General features: G+C 40.5%; 1 protein-coding gene across 1 annotated transcript in view; it reads right to left on the bottom strand.

The window, feature by feature from the left end:
• The window catches only part of LOC139207095 (ecto-NOX disulfide-thiol exchanger 2-like), a 66,759-nt gene extending 39,792 nt beyond the window's left edge, over positions 1–26,967 (bottom strand). Inside the window, exons 1-3 of the mRNA XM_070836729.1 lie at positions 26,851–26,967; positions 12,917–13,072; positions 1,800–2,006 (exon numbers count right to left, since the gene is read on the bottom strand). Of these exons, the coding sequence (XP_070692830.1) occupies positions 1,800–2,006; positions 12,917–13,072; positions 26,851–26,962 (475 nt within the window). The 5' untranslated portion in view covers positions 26,963–26,967. The remainder of the gene's footprint in view (positions 1–1,799; positions 2,007–12,916; positions 13,073–26,850) is intronic.
• Positions 26,968–27,965: the final 998 nt, after the last annotated feature.

The raw sequence follows: 27,965 nt of genomic DNA, 5'->3' as shown, positions 1-27,965 counted from the left end.
CTCCAGGTCTATAGACCAATACTTGACAGACAAAAGCTGAGCAAGTCACCAGACCATTTCACTCTGTATGTTCAAGAGTGAGAGACACTAATTACAGTGATAGCCCTGGATCACCCCACTGCCTGCCACCTGACACTCAAAGCTCATTCTACCGCCTGTGTGGGGGTGTGAAGTGCAATCACACTCATTTTGTTAATTGATTGGTCTGAATGATCTGTGAGAGGCCTGAGTGTTTACAGTACAGCATGCTCTTCAAAACCAGGAGGCAAACTCAGAAAGTCCTGGGCCAGCATTGCCTCCAGATATATATATATGAATGCCCACTTTGATCAGAGGAAAAAAGGAGATAAAGGTAGATATCAGTGTGAGCAGAGGAACGACATGAGTGTGAGTTTTGGATTGTTTTTGTCGAGTCTGCTCTCCCTGCTCAAGGCTCTCGGTTTGCTTCAATATTTCATAAAGGGAGACTTCAGTGTGCCGGGGCAGCTGTAGTGTGTATCTGTGTGGGGATGTGTGTGTATGTGGGTTTTATGGGAGAGGAGGCCACGGTTCGAAAAGTAGTGTTTATGAGAAAGCTACACAGGTCCGTCATGTGGCTAATATATGGACTTAAAGCTCCTCTCTTACTGTGGGGAGGAGGTAGATGAAATCACTCACAGACATACGCCCACACACACACACATTAAATAATGCAGAGGATATTATTGCAGTGCCTGGTGTTTTAAATGAGCTTTGTGAAGAGGGAATATATGGCCAGCAATTCACATAGAGAGATTTAAGGCATCTGTGCAGGAGAAGCTGCTGGATGGAGATAAAAAAAAAAACATAAGCTGGTGCCACATGATGAAGAGAGACCTCTTCTTCTAGAGGAGCAGTTAAAGCAGCATCTTATTGGCCGAAGGATTTTAAATGTGAGCAAATTAATTTGTCCAGTGGTGTGAGCCAGTAAGAGTAACTTATGAGTGAAGGTGTATAGAGGTAAGCCAATAACTCATCAATAGAGAAATTATTAGCCTGTTGAGATGCTGTCTAACATTTACCTTAGATGTGTTATATACACACCGATATCAGATTAGATTAATTAATATACTCTTAGATTAATAGATCTGGTCACCTGGTTATCTGGTAACTTGAGTCCTATAAACTGGTGCGAGTGCTTCATCTATCTATCTATCTATCTATCTATCTATCTATCTATCTATCTATCTATCTATCTATCTATCTATCTATCTATCTATCTATCTATCTATCTATCGCAGGGATTGCAGAGAACTTTCCACCTATCTGTCTATCCACCCCCCCTATCTATTTATCCATCTGTCAAATGGTCCCATGTGAATGTGTGAGGCTGGAGAATTGTAGTGCTGAATGATAGATATCAGCCCTTTCATTTCCATCGGAGTAAAGGTTAACAGCTCATCATTCTTCCCCCACCTGAGGTGCTACTGAGAGAGGGCCGGGAGAACTGATAGCAGTGGACTGACAATGCAAGCGGGCTCTACGGATTCAATACTGTCCAGGCGAGTAAGAAAGAAAGCCGTTATCCTCTGACCTTTAAGCCCAATGTAAACCAATACATACCTAAAGACAAGGTTGAGGGTTTGTTGGGGTTTTCATTGAACAGCAGTGAGGATTTGGCATAAAAACAAGAACCTATATGTAAGACAGATGACTTACCTGACATGATGTGTTCCTTCTCTAATAAAAAGACAAAATCAAATGCCACACAGGATGGAATATATTACATGGGTACATGAGGAAAAACAGTCTGCGCTGGTTTTAGAGTGAAGATACCTTACCAGAGAGGAGGAGAGCCTTGTCCACAGTGAGCTCCTCAGAAAAGCGGATATGGCAGAAGTTTTTCTTGCTCTTTCTGATGGCAGCAATATCTCCACACTGTCCAAAGACCTCCACGATGAGCTGCTCCGTGGCGTTCTCGGGCAGGCCGCCGACAAATACCGTCTTACACCCTGGAGGTCGTTCTCTCGTGGCAGGAGGCGGAAGATCTGTCAAACATGGAGAAGAGAGAACACAAATGTATTCAATTGAAGGTAGGATTGTAGCCCCAACCCTCAACAGCATTCATTCAGGAAATCCACCAAAAACACAGATTATACAGAAAAACAGATTATAGTCAACCTAAACACATCAACACTGAACAACCATTTCAATTCATGATCGTCAGTGCGTCAGAACACTTCAGGGTTATATTGGGTGAAGCCATATGGATTCAGTCTGCTTTCCATTTTCAGTCTAGCTGTGTGGGCTGGATTTGCATTGCATTGCTTACCAGGAAGTCAATTATTTTCTCCTTTGCCTATATCTAATATGGGATTGACTGTAGGCCTTTAGGGATCTGCTAAAAGTTTTGACATGTTTTCTATTTTGCTTTCCATTAATTCATTTAACCACAATCTTGGTCAGCTTGGCACTGTCAAAGACGTGTAGCATCCTGTTACACGTGATTTAAAGTCAAAATCCTGCAAAATAGGTCAACGATAGGATTCCTGTTATCTCCGTAAGTGTCTATTGACAGAAAAAAATTATAAACCTAATTCTAGTATTTCTCTGCGACTTTCTCCTTTCAATGCTTACACTTTGACACTTCAAACCATTTCAGGTCTAACGTCAGCAACAAACAAAAACTTCTTCCACTCTTCTAACTCCGACAACTTCCACTGTTCATACACAAGTTACGTCAACTGCTTTCACTGTTAACACTCAAACTTTTCTGGGTTCAAATATAAATCTTGAAATAGCTGGGTTAAAGAGTAAATAAGCCCCCCAAAAACCTTGTGAAAACATATACGACAGTCAGTCAAAGACGTGTGTACATGATTTAACACAGGAACATGGCCATTAAATGCATGCAGTGGCTGAGTGCTTCAAAAATTACTTTACATTTAAGCCCCATTATACAAATGAAAACTCGATGCTGTGGAAAATATTACAGGAGAAACCAACTGAATACAGCAGCAGTCAACGTCTGAAAGTGTTTCTGCTTGACATTTGCACTGCTAATTTAGTTCCACATCTTTTCCCACCTTATAATGACATGCTTGGAGGCATGGGAATCTGCTGTGAGAAACCAATAAAATCATACTAAAAGGTTACCTGAGAAAGTAAAGTCAGTTTTATTTACACAGCCCACTATCAGAAAGCACAAATTTGCCTCCAGGAGCAACAGCATATGGCACTCTCTATCCTTAGACCACTCTTTAACAGGGAAAACATGAAAGAAACCTCTTCCTCTTCCTCTTCCAGGATGGACAGACATGGAATAGATGCTGTGTGTACTGAATAGACCAGTATAGTAAATTTACAGTATGGACAATCAGCATGACAATGATATAAATAGACTGCAAAACATGAGGAATATGGACCGGGAGGATGTCAAGCATCTTCCAGGAGAAAGCTGAGCTCGTCTGCTTACAGTTACAAAGCCTGAAGTTACCAAAATACAAGCAATTCACTGAAAGTTAAGGAGAAAAGATTTAAGTCTGGATTTAATGGTCTCAGAAGAGCCAGACTCTCTCATATCATCAATGATGCGAAATGCAGAACTGGGAAGATTTCTCTATGACCAAACAGTGATGCAAATGTAGAATGATAAGCGATAACATGGAACAATATGCTTGAATCATTTTTATATTACAAAGATAATCGCGTCACGCCATCCCTAGCATGAAAATCAAATCCTTCTGGCCAGAGAGGAGTTTATCCTTTCATGTCCACGGTCCGAAGCATGAAGGACATTACTTACTGAACAAAGATAAATGTTAACTGATCTAATCTCAGTGAGGTCAGGATTTCCATGGATGATATGAGCGACTGGTTAAATCTGCACAGAGGACACGGGGAAATTGATGAATGCTATACCATCTGGGTTTTGATGTGTTACTATGGTTTGCAGAGAGGCATTTTTTTCTGTTTGTTTTTTGTTTGAACATTAAATTCAAAGAGTGGTTGGGTGAAGTCTGGGCTTTGAGGCTGAACATGTTCTGTCTTTTGCCTGGAGCGCTGTATATCTAAGTTATGGTTCTTTAACACAATACGTTTTCCATTTACAAATGAAGCTCAGTAAGGGTGTTCACAACTTGCTAACAGTCACAAGTATTTGATCTGAGTCCATGTAGTGCTGATGATGCAGGGTGACATCACCAAAAGTCATCTATCAATACATTTGACTTCAAGCTTTCAGCTCTTGGTTCATCTGTAATAAGTCAGGGCGAATATGAAACTCACCACAACAAAGGGTAAGACATATGTATGTATAAGTATTTTTTCCCCCTCATTTGGACAAGAATAGGAGAGTCTTTTTATATTCAGTGACCAGTTTACTAGGTGCACCTAAATAAACTAATAACTAAAGTCGTCCATTACAACAGTTTTGCAATAAATCCTCCCTTGAGGAATGCTCTAATTTTTACAGAGGTGATGATTCAACTTTATGGTCACTGGTCACTGTAATAAATGTGATGGACAGAATATTGGAAATACCGTTCAATCACCACAATTCAGCAGCAGCACAAACTGCTACCTCAAAAACTACAAAACCATGTCGACAAAACATTAAACCCTTCACGAAGACAGCATTATTTGCAGGGCTGTTATCTCAGTGTAACTCTCAATAAGTGCAGATGTCGATCTAACGTGAGCTCAAAATATAACTGTAATAACTGTTAAATATTGGTCCAAAGGAAACTGGTCCAAAGTGAATAAATACAGTGGCGTCCAAAAGTCTGACACTGAAAATCTCTAATATTTTTGAAGAAACCTGGAAATAATCTGACACATTTAAAGACACAAGACATAATAAGATGTAAAATGAAGAAGAAAAATATTTAAGATTCCGCATTATTTCTAGCAACCTGATTTAAGCGAATTTGTGGTATTGAACAGCTTAACTGCTTTGTACAAAAGTTAGATTTTGTTGAGTTGTATCCTTTCTATTGAACCATGCGTTCAAATGATCTACTTCTCCCTTTGTACAAAGGAGTTAAGTTGGTGAAATCAAGATATACATAAAAATATTAGAGATATTTTCAAGGTGGTCTGAAACTTTTGGACCCACAGTATATACCATTAAAATGGATTTAAAAAATATAAAGAAGGAGGAGATATAAATAAAGGATGTGTACAGTTAAGACAGAGGAAGTACAAAAATACAAACAGTATAATATAATAAAAATAGGGGAATATAAAAGAACAAAAGAAGGGGGAGATATTAGAAAGTACTGCACATTGTGAAGTGGGGTAAAAAGATGAATAAATATATTGCACAGAGTGAGGTTGTTCTCAATTAATATATTGCACATTGGTGTACATTATAGTGTCGTTATTGTCATTATTACAGCCAGGTCAAGAGAACTGAACTTCAAAATGCCCCTCAATGGATTGCACCCATATGTTTTTGACAAAAAAATAAAACTGACAATACTGTCCTATTATCGCAGCAGAATTTATAAATGTACAGTAACATTTGCTGACTGACAGACACAGAAATTGGGCTCAGAAGTTATGTGAAAAGTGCCTCAAGCAGCACTGAAATGTAGGACTCACTCATGTACATTTTAAGCAGCTGAAATCCCTTTCCCCTGGCTGTAAAGCTGTGGCCTAAATCATACAACTTTCCATCAATCATCTTCTAAATTAGAAGGAAATCTGTGTATTTTTCCTTCAATGCTCAAAAGGCTGGACATGAAATTTTAAATTATGGGCCCAAGAGGAGCCATTATCCACTCCTGTAGCTTTACTGCTGGAGAGCCTGTAGCAAAGTTATTGTAAAACACATCAAAGGTACTTTATGGCTTTGTCCTCCTCATGTCACAGCTTGCTCTGGCACATGGCCCAAATGCCTTCATCCCTTGACCTTCGCGATGATGATGGCGTTAAAACTGGAACATGCACATACTCGCGGCTGCTCTCACTCACTGGCATAACCAAAGCCAGAAAACACACACAGACACACAGACACACTGACACACACACACACCATCTCTAGGACAGCACCAAGGTGATAGTTTCTCTGCCGTTACTTTGCAGTCAGCGAAAACATTCTGCGGTTCATTGGACAATTCAGCATTAAATTACAATTTCTGACAGAGTTCGGCTGATGAGCGAGGAGGACAATATAAAAGGACAACAAAGCAACAATCTGACATTTAGCTGATATCTTTGCTTCATAAAAGCCTGCTTTTAAAAAAAAACATTTTTTTCCAGACACACTTGAGATGTGACTGCATTACCAAATGTTTGGCTTTGAAAGGAGGATGAAATCCATACTAGGGACTTTTTAGAAATGTAAGCACGTAGACAGGAGGGTTCTGAAGGGCATCTTTGGTCTTTTACTTGAGGGTAATTACAGACAGACAAGCCTGACATCAATGAAAAAAGTGTTCGAAAAAGAAGAGCTAAAGGAAGAGATGACCATTAAAGACTCTCATAGAGCAATTCCCTGAAGCAGCAAATGAAATGTAGGTCTTCAGCATTAAAGGAATTACTGGCAAAAATGGGTTTGTGCCTGTGAGTATGGGAGTCGTGGAATAAGAGACAGAGACAGAAGAAGACAGAGACAAAGTTGAAAATCAAATCAAATCAAATCTTACGGCTTTCTGTTTTGAGAAAAGAAGAAAGCCATCAGAGGACAATAAGGCTACACATTTATTAAATGTCATAACTCTCAACACACATCATGTATTGCAGTCTAATTGTTTATGATTAATCAAGAAGTCAAATGACAGAAAATGTAACATTAATCATCAATAGTCATTTATAAGGCATAATAACCAAAGGCTTATCATAGGCTTTTTTACATATAGTTGATTTTTTATATATTTTGTTTAATTTTTCGTCTAATTGTGATTATATTGTATTGCTGCCGTTGAGGAACCCTTCGCAAACAAGATGCCATATCTTAAGGAGTTATTCATAAAAAATACGCAAATTCAATGACAAATAAAATAATGAAAGTAAAAGATGTAGAAGAAGCGTAAAGATAAAGATGCAGATAGGAACAAAAGCTGATGCAGAGAGACAGATACTGAGTTTCAGTGCTGTTCAGTTAAAGGTCAATAAGGAGGAAGCTGCATGAAATGTCCAAGGTGGAGTAGCTGGGGGTCGTGCTTCCTGTGATAGTCACCATATGCAACCCGCTGCCCTCTATCCCCGTCACACACACATGCTGCTATCGCCTGCTGGACATGTAACTGATACCTTCGGCAACAGAGCCCTGACTCAGAAGCATGCTCTGACTTCACACACACCACATGAAAAACACTCTCTGTTGAAACCAATATTTCTGTCCTCGTTTTCCATTTTCTCCTTATTTTTTTGTTCCCTCACACACACACACACACAACACATACAAACACCCTATTTAAAGAAAGATGCATGTGAGCTGCTATTGTGACCCCCTGCATGGTCCCCTGTGGCGGAGCTGTATCACACTGTGAGCCCCTCAGAAGAACTGCGGAGGCTTCAGTGAAAGCGGAAACCCTTCCAGTGAGGCAAAGAATCTCCACAACAGCTCTGTTTGGTTCTGGGTGAATGTCTTCCCATCTGTTCAAATAAATTGACGAGTTAAATTCCTTGCCTGAAATGCTGTGATTTCAATGCCATTTTTCCTTTTATTCTCTTCTTGAAAAAACTGTTTGCTACTGAGGAATATCTTCTAATTGGTTTCAAAGGACAGTTTTGACACCCTCCTGGTCTATTGTGTAAGGCAACAGCTGCATCTTTCAAAGTGAAAGAAAAGCGCTTCTCTTTCATGTTGGGGGTAAATTGGCTCCCTCTGAAGGCTAAGTTTTTGACCCATTCTTGTCTATGGCATTTGCCTTAAAAGATGACATAAAAGCTAGAAAAATGAGTAATAGGAGACAAATGGTATGAGAGAAAGGTGAGGGAGAATGAAATTGTGGCAGAAAATATCAGGAAGATGTGTGAAGATACCGTCGAGAAGATGGGCGAAGGGTTGTGAGAGATTTCGTTCAAGCAGCTTAATGGGTGCAAGACATTATATCTTAACACACCGCTGGGTGGATGCTTTTATCGAAAGTGCTTTACAAGTAGCATGAGTGCTTAAATTTTGTGTGTGAGCGGCCAGTAGGAGATGGAGTCCTTAACTTTAGCAGTGTATGTGCCTTCTCCGTGCACTGAGCTGCATCTGAATCCCTGCCATGATTATTTCAAAAAATCTCGCTTAATCTCTGGGCTGTTTACTTTACACCTTTTGTCATATTCACAAAAAAGGCTCACAGAGTGATGGAAAGGTTTGACTTCAAGAATGCCTGTCTTTTAGTGACAGTGTTCTTAAGGATGTAAGAGCAATTCTGAGCCTGCATAAAGACAAAATGGTAAGAAAATGGGAAAGCGCTCACACTGGGAAAGGATGTGAACCTAGTTCAGGCAGTCAGTGTTTATGACAGGTTTTTGTGGTGTAATGTTGAGCACTTAACAGCCCGACTCATGATTCAGCCTCAGGATAAGAATGAACTCTGTATTAGGTGCACTGCTTTTCATCCATGCGCTCGTCTCTGATCACTGGTGTAGCTCATGTAAAGGTCTAAAGGTGCGGGGGGGATATATTTATTAATTAATTCATAGCATGTGATACATTTTTCTTTCTGCTTGAAACCATGAGAGTGATGCTTTTTGCTAAGGGTGAATACTGAACTCAAAGACACTTGGTATCAAAGGCAGACTCCCACACTGGTTGTAGTGAGGAGCTCTCACTAGTGGTCTAGGTTGAAATTGATGTGCTCTCCATCTGACGTGAGGCTGCCTTGAAAAAAAATCCCCCAGACAGAGGGGAGAAAGTTCCTCCCAGAGGGAGCGAACACTGCGATCACGTTTAATTATTTACAGAATGTGAAGTTTGAAGAAAAGGTGTGAGCACAGACCATGCTGTTTTGTTTTCTCTTCACTTTTGCTGTTTATCGCTCAATATTCTTATTTCTTGATAAAACAATGAAAATTTCATTGAGAAACCATAGTTTTCTTTATTTGCACAGGTTAAAATCAAATAAAAATGTAAAGGGGGCTTCTTCATGACCTGAGTAATACATAAGATCATATAAATATAAGACATGAGATTGTAAAGCACAGATTAAAGGGGACATATTATGCAAAATGCAAATGTGTTTTCAACATAAATATGTGTCCCTGGTGTGTTTCTTCTGCTGCATCTTTCAGTAATGTGTTTGAGAAAGTTCCATTTAGATGGGGCTCCGCTTGTGATGTTAGATGCAGGGATCTATTAAACATGTGACCTCCTTCAGCCCTTCAGCAGTCTGAGGATCTGAGGAACCGCTATTGCTATATGGCTAATGCTAGATATAGAGGATATCTTTAAAGAGATGGGAACTACAACAGAGTGTGTGGAGTGTCTGAAAAGAGCTGTATGCACTGTTGTGTTTTTTGAACACTAGAACATAAAAACGTATTCCTTTAGGACCCCCAAAACACAAATATGAACCTGAAAATGAGCAGACTATCTCTCCATTTAAATTATGTTCTGTAGGATTTAAGGCAAGATACAATTTCAGTCATATGAGAAAGAGAATTTCATAATAACCCCTGTAGGATGAAGATTAGATGTCTGACTCTGTGAATTTGATTTATAATAAGTCCTGAACTGCTTTGTAAGATTTTCTTATGTACAGTGGGTTAGGATTAGGGTTAGGGTCAAAAAAGTATTTAGTTAGCCACCAATTGTGCAAGTTCTCCCACTTAAAAAGATGAGAGAGGCCTGTAATTTTCATCATAGGTACACTTCAACTATGAGAGACAGAATGGGGGGAAAGAACCCAGGAAATCACATTGTAGGATTTTTTATGAATTAATTGGTAAATTCCTCGGTAAAATAAGTATTTGGTCACCTACAAACAAGCAAGATTTCTGGCTCTCACAGACCTGTAACTTCTTCTTTAAGGGGCTCCTCTGTCCTCCACTCGTTACCTGTATTAATGGCACTTGTTTGAACTCGTTATCAGTATAAAAGACACCTATCTACAACCTCAAACAGTCACACTCCAAACTCCAGTATGGCCAAGACCAAAGAGCTGTCAAAGGACACCAGAAACAAAATTGTAGACCTGCACCAGGCTGGGAAGACTGAATCTGCAATAGGTAAGCAGCTTGGTGTGAAGAAATCAACTGTGGGAGCAATTATTAGAAAATGGAAGACATACAAGACCACTGATAATCTCCCTCAATCTGGGGCTCCACGCAAGATCTCACCCCGTGGGGTCAAAATGATCACAAGAACGGTGAGCAAAAATCCCAGAACCACACGGGGGGACCTAGTGAATGACCTGCAGAGAGCTGGGACCAAAGTAACAAAGGCTACCATCAGTAACACACTACGCCGCCAGGGACTCAAATCCTGCAGTGCCAGACGTGTCCCCCTGCTTAAGCCAGTACACGTCCAGGCCCGTCTGAAGTTTGCTAGAGAGCATTTGGAAGCAGAAGAGGATTGGGAGAATGTCATATGGTCAGATGAAACCAAAATAGAACTTTTTGGTAAAAACTCAACTTGTCGTGTTTAGAGGAGAAAGAATGCTGAGTTGCATCCAAAGAACACCATACCTACTGTGAAGCATGGGGGTGGAAACATCATGCTTTGGGGCTGTTTTTCTGCAAAGGGACCAGGATGACTGATCCGTGTAAAGGAAAGAATGAATGGGGCCATGTATCGTGAGATTTTGAGTGAAAACCTCCTTCCATCAGCAAGGGCATTGAAGATGAAACATGGCTGGATCTTTCAGCATGACAATGATCCCAAACACACCGCCCAGCCAACGAAGGAGTGGCTTCGTAAGAAGCATTTCAAGGTCCTGGAGTGGCCTAGCCAGTCTCCAGATCTCAACTCCATAGAAAATCTCTGGAGGGAGTTGAAAGTCCGTGTTGCCCAGCGACAGCCCCAAAACATCACTGCTCTAGAGGAGATCTGCATGGAGGAATGGGCCAAAATGCCAGCAACAGTGTGTGAAAACCTTGTGAAGACTTACAGAAAACGTTTGACCTCTGTCATTGCCAACAAAGGGTATATAACAAAGTATTGAGATGAACTTTTGTTATTGACCAAATACTTATTTTCCACCATAATTTGCAAATAAATTCTTTAAAAATCAGACAATGTGATTTTCTGGATTTTTTTTTTCTCATTTTGTCTCTCATAGTTGAGGTATACCTATGATGAAAATTACAGGCCTCTCTCATCTTTTTAAGTGGGAGAACTTGCACAATTGGTGGCTGACTAAATACTTTTTTGCCCCACTGTATATTGGAAGATTTCCAGACGTGAACTGTATCTTTTCTATAAAAGGACATATTTGGAAAGCATTAATATCATATCGAAAGAAGTTAAGTTGCTGAATAGATAATAACAGAGAGGAGTGTCTGTTTATGGCTAATCATGTTGCAAAATACTATAACTCCCATATTGTCATCAAGAAATCCTGATAGTGCCTTTGCACAACATTACCCATAAATGGCCTTATACAACCAGAGCTATTAAAGGTCTCACCTCTGTATAAATGGTAGAGTGAAGTATCTCACAGTATATAATCCTATTTAGATGCTATGCAGGGGCAAAATCATTGAAATATGAAATAATACATTTGCCCTGCCTCTTGGCATACATTTCAGTAGCATTTTATAGAGGTTATATGGGGGACTGGACTTGTTGTCACAGGCAATAGCCCCTTTGGGAGCCATTGCAGAACCACCACTCATACAGGAATGGTGTTCACTATTCCATTCCTCTGCTGCTCAGTTTTATATAATGTTGGCTGTTTAACTTTTCGTGACCTACTGTTAAGAATGGTCAACACGTGCTGCCAACATTGGCCCCTGGTTCGGGCGTAGAGCTTGTTTGCTTTTCAGTATGAAGAAAAATTCTCTCTTTATTCCTTCGGAGCACAATGAAAAGATTAAGCCAATTACCGCAGGTCACCTATAGAGGCACACAGAGGACAGCAATGTAGCTATAATTAAGAGACAATTTAATAATACACTCATGAGAACAGGCACTTTTTGCTCTCTCTCTCTTTTTTCATCTCTGATCTTGATCCACAAATACTTCAAAATAAAAATGTCTATATATATATATATATGTGTGTGTGTGTGTGTGTGCCTGTACAAGAGTGACTGTGAGTTAGCACATATGCATATGTATCGGCCAGAGCTTGACAGAGACCTTTTGAACTGTTACTAGTAGCTGGAGGGCTCAGAGGTGATCAGGTAATTAAGTGGATCTGACCCCTCAAACACGAGGTGGGAGGAGAGGAGATGCAGTATTTGATAACGAAGGAGTGAAGAAGAGAATGCAGGAGAACTATGTATCGTTATAGTACAGTAGGTGAAGAGGGATTAAGAAAAGATGCAGCGATAAGAGTGAGTTGAGCTAAGAGGAGGACAGGGTCCATCACCTCTGTGGCCTGGCATATTAAAGACAGCAGCACTGTCTTATGTGCTCACAGAGGTCACTCTTCCAATTATACATTCACAGACACCACAAACGTGCACGCCCGCATGCATACGCACACCCAAACACCTCCTCTAATTCCTCCTCTCCCTTTCTTTCCTCCGTCCTTCCTTCCTTCCTTCCTGATGAAACATGAATGCAAATCAGCTACGCTCTGCTGGGCAGAGGTTCTAAGCGGTATCAATGCTGACATTAAGGAAGAATACTCCCCTCTTTCTTGTTTTCACATAATATCTGGCTGAGTGGTGCATAGGTGTCTATTCGGAACCAAAAGAGTGAGGACGAGGACAAAGAAAAGTCATAGATAATGCACACTACTGCAGCGATAAATAAAACATGCTCCAGGCTCTCTGAAGATGGGTCAGCTTGCAGTGCTTCTGCGATGCTTATATCTGTTACAACAGCAGTGATAACTACTGAGAGACTTACTGGGGTTGGGAGGGAAAAGCGTGCAGCTCTTGCAGTGGATGATCTCCTTGGCTACTGGTGCATCCTGGGAGAGGGGCGGGGGCACCAGGCCCAAGCCCGGAATCATGGGATTCATGGGGGCGATGCCAGTCATCAGCCCAAGACTGGGGTCAAAATCTGGAGTCAGGAGAGAAATATGGATAAGAATACATAGCAAGTCACAGAGCAGCTGCTTGGAAAGCAGTGACGCACAGTGCACACACATTAAGAAGTTGGTTTCTGTTTCCTAACTGCTTTTCAGTCATAGCTAACCTTTACTGTGGCATCATTTGAGTACAAGCTGGTTGTTTCATGTTCCATTTTACATTGTGTACTTCCTCCATGAACACAGAGCAACACTTTTGTCAACAGAAGAGACACACAAGCAGTTTATAAATAACTGAATATGTCAGCCACTCATGAATTAATCATCTAACAAAAAACATGAATATTTACACTATTTTTCCTTAGTCTCTTTTTCTCTTTCGTGAAATCTCTCGCTCTCTATGTCACACACACATTCCTAAACTTTTACACACTCCCTCGCTCGGTCTGTGTCTCCTCATCTCCTCTTTAGTCTTTGAATGATGACCTGTAACATCACAAAGAAACTTCAGAAAAAACAGTTGCTACATTCACAGGTACTGATTTAGACTGCACCTGGATGCACACACACACACACGCACACACACACACAAATCCCCATCTTTTTTTGAAATGGAAATACATTGCCCTCTCCCATGAGTCTGCACTGCACCTGCAGCAGACAGCAGGAGAGAAAGGAGGCCATTGTGTGCATGTGTATGTATGCAATGTCTCGCATGCCAAGTCTCCCACTCCCACCACGAGTGACAAAAACTTGACTGAGACAAAACTGAAATGAAAGCACAACAAAACACAGATGCAATGTTCGCTCAAGAGGACTGGCAAAGAGTCTTTTTTTCTGGAGGAGTAAACAGAGGAAGAGAAACCAAGTTCGATGAGCTATTATGCAGTGGAATAGTGGGAGGGATGGAAAAAGTTATCAGTGACACAATGATGTTGAACTAAACACCATAAAGATGAAGAGCTGTGATACTGCGGTGGTTTGCCTGGCTTTCCCTCCCGTTGATGACCCTGACATTCATCTTTAGCCAGGTGACAGAGGGAGAGCAGGCAGGTGATAATGAAAACACCGCTAGGTTGCCAGAGCGATGAATGACTTCTTCTGGTGAGGTAGAGGAGAAGAAGATGGATAACACTGAGAGAGAGAGATAAGTGATGCAGGAGAGAAGCAGCGGAAGCAAAACAGAGGCATAAAATTTGATCCCGTTATTACCGCAGCATACCAGGATGAACTGTTTCCCATTAAAACTGTGTCGCTGCATCTGTCTTGGCTGGTCACAGATGTCACTGATTGTATTCTTATGTGTATTTGTTGAGACAGAAAAACAATAACTGGCCACCGAATAGCAGCATTTTATGCAATGTATTCTTTTCACAGTGTCCGTGTTTTGTTATTGCCTGTCTCCCGGGTTTTATTGAGTTTGGCACGCACCTCTCATGCTTTAGAATCAGAGTATTAAATCAGCACAAGGATGCACCATAAGTCAGTGGCAGACTTTTCAAGACCCAGAGCCAGAAGAAAGCAAAAGCATATTTACTGAACTTTTTTCTGTTGCTTCTTCAGCTATGCACTTAACCAAGAATTTATGATTTGATATCAGATTTGTTCACAGTCACAAACATTTATTTCCATTCACATATCAGATATTTGTTGCATGACCTTTTTAGATGAGTAAGTGCTAAAAGCGAGACCCGTCCAAGAAGTCAATTTTATGTCACAAACCTGATACTGTTGTGCTAACTGGGCTGCGAGGAAGCACTTAAAGACAGAGCTTCAACAATGGAAAGAAGTCAATGTCAATTCAGTCGAAACTTAAAGGCACAGGAATGTATTCAAACCAAGTGAGAGAAGAAAATGGACATGGATGATATTGTTACTCTGTACACGCATGACTTTTCACCATCACTGACAGTTCATGCCGGTGGGGGATACGGATTACATCCTGAATGCATATGAACAGTCATCTGGAAATTTAAGTTGAGCTACATTTATAAACTGAGCAAGAAGACCTGTTGTGTAGATGTACGTAGTCATCTGTATTTCCTCATTTTTCATTTTGATTACCACGAATGTATTTTTTCTGTGAAATTAAGATCTTTCTGTGACAGCGTGCCTCCGCGCCTTTACTTTTTGTACTTTGTGTAAAAAGGATTACACACTGAGCTCAGACAAAAAGCCATCTACAGGGTTACTTCCCTGCTTCACCTGCTTCTAGCTCTCCGCGAACTCGGGTCAGCACACCACCGCCAACAGACACGATCTGACTGCTCGGGGCTGAGTTACTCTGGGTGTGTGAGCCTCCCTCACCGCCTGCGCATTTCTTTATTGTGACTTTGTTTATCTGTTTTGCTCCATTTGCTTTGCCATGGTAATCCTCTCAAGACTCCAAGCTGATATTCCTTTACATGTGCAAAAGAGCAGCAAGGAATTCTGAGCTCTGTTGTGTTCACAAGATAAATGTTGACTGAGGGGCAAATTAAGATTGCATTCGGAGTGAAAACTAATCTGATTAGGGGCATGGCCGACTCACCTCAAATGAAGTGCTAGTGTGTTTGCGTTAAATATTTGTTTTAGCGCAAATTTCAAAAGTCATACATTTTGTCGCTGATGTGTCATAAAAATAATAAAAACCCTAACCCTAACAATGAGCATAAAAAAAAAAAAACTACCGACAGATGATTTAGATCTTTGGCGAGTCTCAGATCTGCATGACCAGAATCACACAATGTGTCAGCGGGCAGGAATGATCAAAGCATACTTGTAATGTGAAATAAAAACAAGCAGACATTTCAATAAGTGATCACTGTTTTATCATCACGACCACAGTGATTACAGCATTCATCTAAAACAGCACTCCTATTTTTCTACATCCATCCATCTACACTCAAAGGTGTGCATGAGCAGAGAGCATCAGCAGCAGAGACGTGCATGATGAGATGTTATTTACCGTCTCCTCTTTTAGGGGATTTTCAGCTGGCTCTGGCTCTCTCATCACTATGGCAACGACGGCGCTTCGGTCTGGAAGCCATGTTTTATGTTTCATCACTAACGGTGTGATGACCCCTGTGTTTGAATGGTTTCAGTGCAAAGGGGTCTTTGGTGGGAAACTCCTCTGAGACACAGAGGTCATGAAAGTGTCCTTAAACAAAAACATCAAGAGAAACCTTCTAGTTCTCTGACCGCCCACACAAGGCCGCTAGTCTGTTTATCTCTGATCTCTTATGCTCTTACTCACTGTTGTTTTTTACTGGCTTTTTTTTTTTTTCAATTTTTCTATTCGTGTCTCTGTGCATTTCTTCGTTACAGTGCATGCCACTGCTCTAAAGCATTTTACACATAAAGTACACCCTCATCTTTATTCTTTATTTCTAATGTAAAATCTTCCCTTGAGGTTTGTTAAATATAACTGTATTTCAGCCTGCCTGGGAATGAAAAGCACAGACATGAAAATTTAATTTAATATATATAAATTTGACTACAACAAGCTCCTGGCTATCACTATTGCACTCCCTCCTCTGCTTTGGCGCAACCTCCTCTCCCCTTTCTTCCTCCTCAAACTGTGATTTCCACGGTAACCGTCCCCTCTCAGCAGAGTCAGCCATGGGTGGCAGTCAGGGGGACACGGGCAGCCGCTGTTAGACATGCTGGGTAATATGGGTAATATTTTATGATGAACAGACAGGCCCAAGCCTCCTGGAACTTGGCCTTTTACTCACCCTGCCAAATGTTACCCCCATCTGCATCTCAATTTCCCTCCTAATCACCACCAAATATCTCTCAAAAATCCATCAATTTCTATTAACCATGAAAGAATTCTTCATTTGATTTTCTGTGTTGTGACATATAATACTTTATCACATTCTGCATATATTGCACCTGTTGAACTCTGTGAAACATTTATGAACCACAATTTCCATTAATTTTTACACTATTCATTCTCCCCCTGACTTTACTGTACAGTACATTAACCTCAGTCAGTTTAATCAGCGTTTGACTGATTGCTGCAGTAGATCTGATCGAGTATGATGAGAGTGATGACGATGTGTGTGTTTGTGTATGTTTGTTCATGTATAGTTAGTGTGTGCCAAGCAAAAAAACATACTAGTTGAGTCAATTCCACTCAGGTGTGTTTGTGTGTAAAATCTGTATACTTTGGTGTGTGAGGGCAGTGAACATATATGTGTGTTTGTGGATGAAAAAAGGAGAAACAGGGAGAATAAATTCACCCACATAACTTCTGTAGTCTCTTAAGCAGCTGCCTTGTAGCCTCCATTCAATAGCACTTCTAATCAGAGTCCAAACCAGACGATCAATGCCATTATTGCTTGTAATAGAAACAACTATTTCTAAGACGAGAGCCTCTCATAAATGCCCTTGTTGTCCTGGAGTGCTGTGCGTTAACAGAGCTGCAATTTTGAAGTGAATACCAATGTAAAGATGCATTGACACTCAACCAGGATCTGCAAGCATGAAAAATACTTAATCCCCTCCAGCTCACACTGATCTCTAACCTTTCAATGTAGCAGGTCAAAGGACCATTGAATTTCCTGTTAGGAACCTGTAATTTTGTATAAAGGGTCGGTGTTACACAATATAAAAGGATATCTACAGCCTTCAGAAAGCCACATTAAAAACATTTACAGCCTTTTTAATGTTTTGTGGAATTTAATTTGAGGCCAAGTTAAAAGACAGAATAAAGAAGGTGGGAAAAAAACAGCCTATTAGTGATAGCTATTACAAAAGCATAGCTAATTATGATACCTACAGTATGAATGGGTTGCATAAGAAAACAAAAGGCACCAAGAAAATAAGTGCAATGAGGCGTGAAATCAAATTGGGTTTAAGGTTTACAGCTGGCAGCATGCATATTGTTTCACAAACCCTTTTTCTCTTAATGAAAATTTACATCCAGGGTAAATAATCACTAATTAGTTTAGAGTTTTCTACTTTTGTTCTGCCACCAGCTGTCTGTTTCAACTGAACAACCTGTTGCTACTAGCAACCCCTAAGTGGCAATGCTCCAGCAGTTGTTGTTTAAAGGCCCCTTTGGTCGAGATTAGCCATTACAGCAAACTACAGCATGTGGTATGTAATAGAAATGGCCTTTCTGCAAGACTAACCAACAGAGAACACCAGTACCTACATGTAGCTGACATTAAAACAGCACAATGATGAGCTTTCATGAAGTCTGGCTGTCCTAATGGCTTTTATTGTTTCCATTATCATGTTGGTTTCACCTGTGTCATACATACGCATCAATTAATCCACACCTTCCTACCCAAGAGGCCATATAACTGACATTATTACAATACAATTTGTCAAAGCTAAGATAAAGTCAGCAATGACAATTATCTGTGATTCGCCTTTGCTTTGCTTTTGTTTGAACACTATCTGTGGGTTTGCAGTCCTGTCAATTGATCATTGTGCTGTAATTCCTAATGGGGCTGAATGTCCCTTTTTGTCTTCCTGGTATGAGGGCCAGTGTAATTCATTTGACAGTTTGTCTATACTATACTATAAACCAGGTTAGTGACAATTCTTTAGGGATGGCCATGAACTTTGGTCTGGACATGTCTGATTCCTAGAAGATAAGTTCTAACAACTGAATTTGGTGATCTGCTGGCTTTATCTTTACTGCCACGTCCAGGTTCACATTTGGTTTTAGTGACGTGTCTCAAACAATTGGGGAAGTAAAACAATGAGCCACCATTAATTAAAGTGAGGACTACCTTTTCCTCACATGATACCTTAAATAGAGGAATGCTGTTTTGTGCAGTCATCAAATTAGGGGGGATTAATGGAGGAACAGCCTGAAAAGGAGGATATCTCATAGATGAAACAACATGAGTAGGCCCTGGCTTACCCCGGGAACACAATGCCTACCTGAGTTCATGTGTGCTGAGGAACCTTTTTTTCTAACGTCCAGGTTAGATCAGCTACATAGCCAGCATGAGCCGATCAAATGCAGCTCACGCACATCTAGAGAGTCAGAATCTCAACTATTTTTTCCACGACACGTGTGCAGTTCACAGCAAAAATAGAAAATGAGCTGTGATAGTCATATTGACATCCTACTAGCAACATTATACACATTTCACTACAGTTTCTAAAAAAAGAAAAGAGAAATTAAAAGCCCTGTAGCATTAACCTTAACAAAGCTGTCTTTTGATGGCCATTATCAAAGGCAAACTCAATAAGGAAAGATGGCAGGCTGGCAGACAGCACTGCAGCAAACACGCTGTCTGTGTGGAAACCGCACAGCCACAGCAGTTCATACACAGGTAGAGGTAGACAGTGTGGCCCCCGGCATAAGTCTTTTTAGTAGTGAAGCATATTTTTCCACAATCAAAAGACCAAGAAAGAAAACCTACAGACAACTTTACTTAAAACGTCATTATTTATGGCCTCTACGTGGCATTTTTGACTGTTAACACAATAAATTGTTGGCAAAGTTGACTGGAGGACAGAGGAATACTGAGATGTAATCAGTATCAAAAAAAAAGAGGAAAAATCTGCTTTAATCTCTCTGTAGAGGACAATGTGAGTTATGGTTGCAGATGTCTTGAAAACTCTTGAAAAAAGCTAAATTATATCCATGAGATAAAGTGTCTCAGACATAGCTGCCAGAGTGAATAAATCCTGCCAGATTTAGAGATGAGAGTGTCTGTGTGTCTGTGATAATAAGTGGTAGCTTGTAAGGTTGTAAGGTCAGAGGGAGAGGAAAAGGGAGAGGGGGAGGCCGAAAACAGAGAGACAGACATAATCATATTTGACGGAGAGAGGAGAGATGGAGGAGTACCATTTTTCTGGCTATTCCATGGTATTCTGCTGTCATCACAGTGTTGGTGTATGACTCAGTGATATAACAACCTCCATTCAATATTGCAATAATAACACAGCGCCACTTTCACAACCCCCATTCACCAGCCCTGACCATAAAGATATCTATCATACATCGATCAATAGACTTCTCATCTTTATGGTCACCACAACTCAAAGTGAATACAACTTTTCCTGCCAGAATTCAATAACATTAAACTGTGCTGACAAAATAGTACCTCTTCTCTGGCCACAAGGAGTCCATCTGTCTCACAACCTCTGACCTAAAAGTAATAGTAGTTTACAGAGCTACAATTCAATAAAGTCACCATAAACAAATCAAAAAATAAAATGGAAGTTAAAACTGCATGCACCAACTAACAAAAATGAACTGTAGATAAACTGATACCTTTAATTTGAGAGGACATTTGCTGGTTCAGGTTAGTTTTTACTAAACGTATTTTTGCTTTTCTGTTTCCAATCTTGGCATTCTTTTATCAAAGGCATCCATGTATTTTCCAGTGTTAGTGCTTTTTTTGCCTTTTATCCCTCAATGTGCAATAATTTGTAAAGTTTGCTTTGATATGAGCGCTATAAATCATTTATTAGATTAATGATATATCTGATGTAAATTGCTACAGTAATAGTTTCACATAATGACAGCTGCTCTGGCATTGTTGGAAAATTTTGCCTACCGTAATTGAAACAGATTGTAAAATTGCACATTGCATTTTCTTTCATCTTTTTACAGGTGGAAGTGGAATAGAAGCACAAATGTGGCTTGTGCCTGGTTCCAAAACCATTGAGATTTGCATATGGCTTTATAATTCTGATGAAAAGAATGCTATAGAAATTTATTTCTTTGTGCGACATGGAGGATTTGTTTTCAGAGAGGTTTTGTGTCAGCTGAGCTCTCTGCTCAGTTTCTGTACCTTTAAGTCCCAAATATGTTGTTTTGTTCTAAACTTTGCTGTTATGCCACTAAAAAAAACAATTAAGATGAAATTCAGTTGACTGGCGTGATGCACAAACTAACAAACTGATATGAGAAAATGCCTAATTGTAAAAGCAAGATGGCTATGTTATGAGTAACAAGTGACAATTTAGGGCAATTTTTCATGCTGACAAAGTGATGAAAGATCAGAGGGAACTTTGTATTCAGTCTGTTACATCATTTACACACCAGTTACAATCAAATAATAATAATAATAATCGTCTTCATTTATAAAGCACTTATCTTAAAGCGGAACTGACAAAGAGCTTCACAGTCTGTTGGTGCAGCTGTCTAGGCAGAAGGATGAAAAGCAGGGACTATTAAGATAAAGAAAAACGGTGACATTTTGGGAAATACACTTGTTTGTTTTCTTACCAGCAGTTAGATGAGAAGATCAATAACAATTTAATCTCTTTCCATTCGGCATAGAAATATGCACAACATTTGTTTAGCCTGGCTTAAAACCGGGCTTTCAGAATTTCCACCGCTGTCATATGGACATGTGTATAAACAGAAAATAACCCATTGCAACGTAATGTGCAATTTGTGGACAGACAGTAGTACTTTACTCACCAGTAGCTTGTAGCGTCTCACGGTGCTTATTATTGAGCCTCATTAGATGTTTCTCAGAACTAAATTATATGTGGGTGACCCCATTTCGAAATTACATCAAACGTAGTCAGGTATTTCTGTACTGCAGTTTTTTGTTACTTATGTGCCGGCATATACACCAATATTGATAAGACTGTATGTGCAAAAAGCTAATATTGGCTGATGTATTGCCCTGGCTGATTTATCGGTCTAGCTCTACTCTCAACAAAGCACAGGAGTATCTTTATTCGCGATCTTTAAGGGTCCACTTGGTTCCGAGGAATCAAGACCCAACAATGAATACGAAATCGGGCCTGCTCAAAATTATATTTAGTTCAACTGGGTCACGTAGGATCCTGTTGTGTAACCATGGATCTGTGTGTAAATGTCTACTCACTGATGTGCAGCATCAAATTCATGACAGCAGAAAAATGTGCCTTTGACATGAGACGGAGAGTGCAAACTATGAAATACAGGTCAAATTCCATTCACTTTTCAACGGAGGCTGCTCCTTAATTGGAGAGGCATCATGCCACTGCCAGTGTCGGTCTTCTCTGTCAGCAAATCTGGAAGTTTTTCCACAATTCTGCTTTAGGGTCCAAAATGATGGATCTATCTATCCTCTATCTTTGCTGTAATGAGCGCTAGCTAACAGGACACAACATGTCAACAAGACAATGTTGAAGCTGTAGTTTTCCTCTTAACTTGTCTGGCATCCAGTCTGTGTTCATTATGGAACATCTGTCTGCACTGATATTAATCTTCTCACCTAAGTCCAAATATGACAGCAAAGGAGCCGATTTTCCCAAATGCTGGATTATTCATTTAACCATGATGAAAAACCTACACATAAATCACACACGCTCTTCAGTGGGTAAGTGAACTCAGAGCAGGATTTCTTTCAGTCATGATGGAGAGTCGATAGTTAACCCAGCTGCATTAGTTCAAAGACCATAAAACATAACATGTGACAGAGCATGTGTGTGTGTGCATCTTTTATAGCTTGCTTAAAGTTGTGCTCTCTGCCTTATGTGTATGCGTGGGAGGCTCAAGGGGGAAGGCATGCATTTGCGTGTGATACGTTCAGAGTAGCTCAAAAGGTTCAGGAGGTTCAGAACCAACAGACTGGAAATCTGACCTTGCATCTCTCTGCAAAGCCTGCTGAACCTATGGATTATGGATGGAGCTCAGCAAAGGTCAGGTTGACTGCTAGGAGGCCTCTTTTCAGCTGCCTGTTAAAGAGCAGGCGGAACAGAGAGTGTGGAGGCACACTCATAACTCAGACTGCACTTAGCAGTCAACTTTGACTGACCTGAGATTTCCTTTTCATTAATGGTTAAAGTGAGAGACAGACAGAGATGGTAGGAGTGGAGAAAGGAAAATGAGCTGGTAGGAGTACTTCAAACAGATCTGTTGCATCCTGTCTTCGCAAGCGTCGTTCTGTCTGTCTGCAGATACATAATACTGAGCTCCGCAAAAAGTACAAAATAGATAAAGATAGATAGATGGAGATAGAGATAAAAGAGGTATGTTCAGATATGTATCATGTAAAAAAGTAAACAATGCTCTCACAAAGTGAATGATAACACAAAAGATTACAGTAATGTCTAAACTAAAGGTGTTTAAAGAATAATATAAGTGATGAGACATGATCTAAATTTTAGATTTTAAGGATTGAAAATGAGATGCTGTTGGTTTCACTGTGTTAATTCCTCAAATTGATATGCACTCCGTTTGCGGCACAGCCCGGTTTATCACATGTACTGTTTGGGTTTTCACCGTGAGTGGAAGCTAACGTTGTGAAAGCGCTCGGCTCTCTAAAAACCAAATGAACAGCGTGTGTTCTAACGTGGCTGTGGGTTACAGTGGCTGACTCAGCTGTAATGAGACATTAATGAAGATGTTGGGTAATTTGGGCTGGAGAGGTAGCGAGGGAGGGAGGAAGGGGGAGTCAGGAGAGGGAGAGAGAGGAGGAAGGGAGAGGCAAAGGTAGGGAAGCACCAGCTGCTTTTCCAGATGATCCATGAGGGGAGACACAGCTGTCCTCTTCACCTAACTCTCCTCCCTCTCCATCTCTCTCTCCTCCCCACTTTCCTCTCTACCACCCTCCGAAAACTGCTTCAGCAAAACGACTTTAATGAAGATATATTACCACAACGAAGGCTTCATCCATTGTATGCCACACAGATCAACCCCCCCCCTCCACAACACACACACCTCTCCCTTAGCCAGGGGTTCTCCCTCGTGGGCGAGAGCGTTTCCCTCCATCTCCATCACGCTGGACAGCCTCCTACTCCATCGGTAATGTTTACGATGCTCTTGAAAGAAGAGCTGGCAGATGCTGTGCTGAGTGTGAGAGCAGTAAATACCACAAATGGAATTCAATAGATGATCCGTGGTAGCAAAGGGCAGCAACCACATGCATTCATGTGGACTCGCAGACAATCACATGCATGTGTATGAAGACACAATTGAAAAGCATGTGCTAAATTCCACAAATGAGGGTAATAAAATCCACCAAGGAGAGTGAAAAGACTTATCCTAGATAAGTAATTGGTAAGTATGAAAATAATGTCCTCAATGCCAAATATTCAACAACAAAGTGCTCGCTGAGGTTGTAATGACATTGAATAACGACAAACAAATGGGCACATGCGTCAATGCTTCATTAATCTTGAAGCAATTTATTGAGCCTTCTGAAAGTAATGTCGATGAAGTGTTATAAATGTGTGCTCGCTCTCTTAAGGACATATCAATGACGCAGCTCTCTGATGGGTTGCATTTGTTCATGATGCTTAATAGTTGTAGAAAGACGAGAGATGTAGCAGCAGGAAGGCAAGGCAGAATCCACAAGCTTCAACCTCTTTGAATGGCTTTCTTAAATAACCTCTGACCTCATTAACCAGGAGGATGTCGTAATTAATCATTCACAACTCTCTATAATGTCAGCTGGAAATATTTGAACTTTGTCTTGCATGTATCTAATCATCATTATAAAATGAAAGCTTGAGCCTTTCGTCTGTGACCCAAACGAGGAGCTGTCTTTTATAGTATTGAGTCACTGTTCTGTGCATGCTTGTGTGGGTGCACATGAGCGTTGCTCACCGTTTATGTGTGTTTATAAGAGTGTTTGCCGGCTTCTCCTCAGACAGAATAGAGTCATAACTCCTTCTCCCAGAGTGAGCTCAGTGTATCTATTTTAATTGGATCAATCGCAAGTGCCAACAAAAGCCGACATTAAATGTGGGCAGGGATACGTGTGATATAGGTCCGTCAGATTAACAGAAAAGGCCGCAGCAGCACAAGGTGAAAGATGCAGATTGAGTCATTAAATGCATGTCTAACTGTCTCTCCTTAATCAGTGTTTTCACTTTTCATTCGCGCCAACTTGGGGATGAATAAAAGAAAAGCCTGTGCAGCAAAATGATTTGCATACAGTATGTGATAAACAAGTGTCCCAACTTAGTGTGCCAAATATCGTTCGAGCGCCTCTTTCCATAAATGTGTTGTCATGCCTGAATAAAACAGTGAGTAAGTGAAAGTCACCTTATTCTGCATGACAATAAGGCTTTTCTACTTTAGCTTTTCTCACATGTACAGTTGGTGCCTTCATAACTTTCTGGCTACAGATAACCCACCACAAAAATAATGGTTCAGAGTAAATGTAACATTCCTTATGACACTTTGTAAATGCATGTAGATTATTTAAAAGGGTATTTATCAAAGCAATTTCAGAAACTTATTTCTCACAGTGTTTTTCTCACACAAAATACTATTTCTAACTGGCAGACAATATCAGCTCTTCTAAATTCTGTGCTGCAAAAATGCCCCATTAGAGGGAATTCAGCATGTTTTTGGTGAAGTGCACCAATAAACATCCAGTTCTGTTGTAATCGTCTGTTGTTAGTCTCAAACTGCCTGTAAAACACAGAACATTTTGGAGAGGTTATAACTTGAAACTGAACCACTAAAATATATATAAATATTTATATTTAAATAGCAAACACAACATTACAGTTTGTTAATAAACAGGGGAACAGTAATCTTATTTTAATGATGTGAACTGTTCGTGCATCACTGTCTATGGAGAATAACATACACCACCATCCTGCACTCTGAAGTTTATGGTGTGGGTATAAATATTTATTTCATTGTTGACTGTATTTGTGTTATTGCGCTGTAACTGTATTTGTGTTCACAGGGCATAGCCGTACCCGCTGAGTCACACTCCTCGACAAAAGAAGTCTGCTCATGCCTCGGTTGGGGTTGCGAACCACAGTTTAAGAAAACAGGCCTTAGAGGGATTACAGGGATGTTGATGTGTTTACATATCTTGACTTCAAGCAAACTAGGTTATACAGAAGGGATCAGCAGACTGAAATATCATCCTCTCCTAAACCCCCTCGGTTGTAACATTGGCACATTTGATGTATGAACACACATGTACCACAAACTGGCATATTTTCAGCTGCTGCCCCAGTGTGACCTGACAAAAGCAGGCATTAGTTAAATATTTCACAGCTACTCTGGTTCACGGACACAGAGGTTGCTAGGTCTCTTAAGATTATTTGTTTTCTTGCCAAAAGGCTTTGATCTACTCCAGGTAAGAATAAAATAATTTCCCGAAATGCAGCTACACTTGACTTCGCTTGCTCAGCCAATCGGAATGGAGCTAGTCAACCCCATGGAGGTTGGATGAGGATTACCAACCTTTCAGTGGAAAGGAGAGGGAACTCCTTAAAGGGGTTACCACACACACTGTAAACACCATGAGCTCCAGCTGGACTTTCTGCAGCCAGACAAGGATGACTTACCGCCCTCTCAGGCCCCACACAGGTAAGAAAACATGCACGCATCGTCATCCTCTGGACACATCTGGCATTTTCAAACCTTTACTTTGGCAGGAAAATGAGCTAACACCACATTATTAACTGTAACTGCCCGGGGGAAGAGATGGAGATGCAGAGGAGGGGAAAACTCCAGACATTCAAACACTGACGCATCAGGAGCTGCCCGGAGTGATGACTGCAACTGCCCCAGTGACGATGCTCACTGACTTGCTCACGGGCACTTTGAAGGCAGCAGAGGGGGAGGAAACATTGTTACTCATTTGTCCTCCCACACACATTTTTCCGGCCAGTCTGTGAATTCATGCCAACAACCAAAAGAGGTTCTGTAACTTTTTCGGCAGCTCTTGCTCCCGCCTCTAAACATATAGGCAGTTATTCCTTACTTACAGCATATCTTGTAACTACAAAAAATGTCAACATAAATCTTGCAATTTGAGGTTTTTATGAGCTGTGGGATAGAAATTCCCACATCAATATATTCACTGTACAATACAATGCACTTTGGTGTGGCACCGCGTGACCCGTTTGGCAGCCTGTAGCACGTGTTCTGTGGTACCTGGCAAGAGCTGCTGTCCAGTCATGCTTATCGGAGGCATCCCCAGGTTGCTCATGGCTGTTGCCCAGGCGCTGGGGTCTGACGTGGGCATTGTCATGGAGTTAGAAGCCATGGTCATGTTGCAGTTTACGTCTGGAGAGAGACACACATGAGGAATGAGAAACAGAGATTTAAAATTCCCTTTTTAGGGTTTGTTATTGAAGAGCTACAGAAAGATGTGAATTTATTTTGATGGGTTAAAGGAAAGTCCAAGGTCAAAACCAGATTATATTTTAAGGATGTCAGATCTCTGGCTTCCCTTTATGACAAAATCGCTCTACCATAGTGACATGAGTGCTTTGTGATCTCCACCCTCATTCAAATTCTGCATTCTGTCACAGGGGAGAAAAAAGTGGCCACTGTGACCCTGTATTCATTCTAACTCTGTATTGAATTTTACAACACTGTCATGTAGAATATATTCCTCTTCATGGAGTTGTTTGTTGAGCTTCCGCTCAAAGGTTCAACAACCTGGCCTCTTGGCACTTCCTGTCTCGGTGAACTCTGACCTCTGCTCAAAAGGTTGGGGTTGCTCTGACTGAAAATGCTGTCACACACATGTACAGACACCACACAGACACAAAGACAAGCACACAGACACTCAGAGCACTCTCCCACATTGAGACGTACAAAATGTTCAGGACATCTTGCACAAGAACCCTGCAAATGAAAAACAGCCCATAATTATCAAACTGCTGAAAGTGAAACTGAGGACTCACTATAAGTTCATGATGAGAATAAAAATCCTTGACTTTTACTTCAACTCATAAACTTGAGAATTAAAGCTGTTTATCATATTTCTTAGAAACTTAGACAAACTGAAATTCAACAGAGCTCCAGTGATTTCTTAAGTTGGTTAAGTTGGCTGAGGTGCAGAGCCACAGGTGAGCACATATCTTTGGAGTACATGTGGAAAATATTGGTAACAGTGAATAATATGTTACTTAAAGCAATATGTATAATTTAAAATAAGGTGGTTTTGGTCAAGTATTTGCATTTCAGTTAAACATATGACACAAACAAACATATTAAATATATGAACATATGGATATTACACCTGATTTCTTTTATTTTAT

This window comes from Pempheris klunzingeri, chromosome 9 (genome assembly GCF_042242105.1).
Source record: "Pempheris klunzingeri isolate RE-2024b chromosome 9, fPemKlu1.hap1, whole genome shotgun sequence".
NCBI classification, from domain to species: domain Eukaryota; kingdom Metazoa; phylum Chordata; class Actinopteri; order Acropomatiformes; family Pempheridae; genus Pempheris; species Pempheris klunzingeri.
This window is presented reverse-complemented; position numbering and strand designations above follow the sequence as displayed.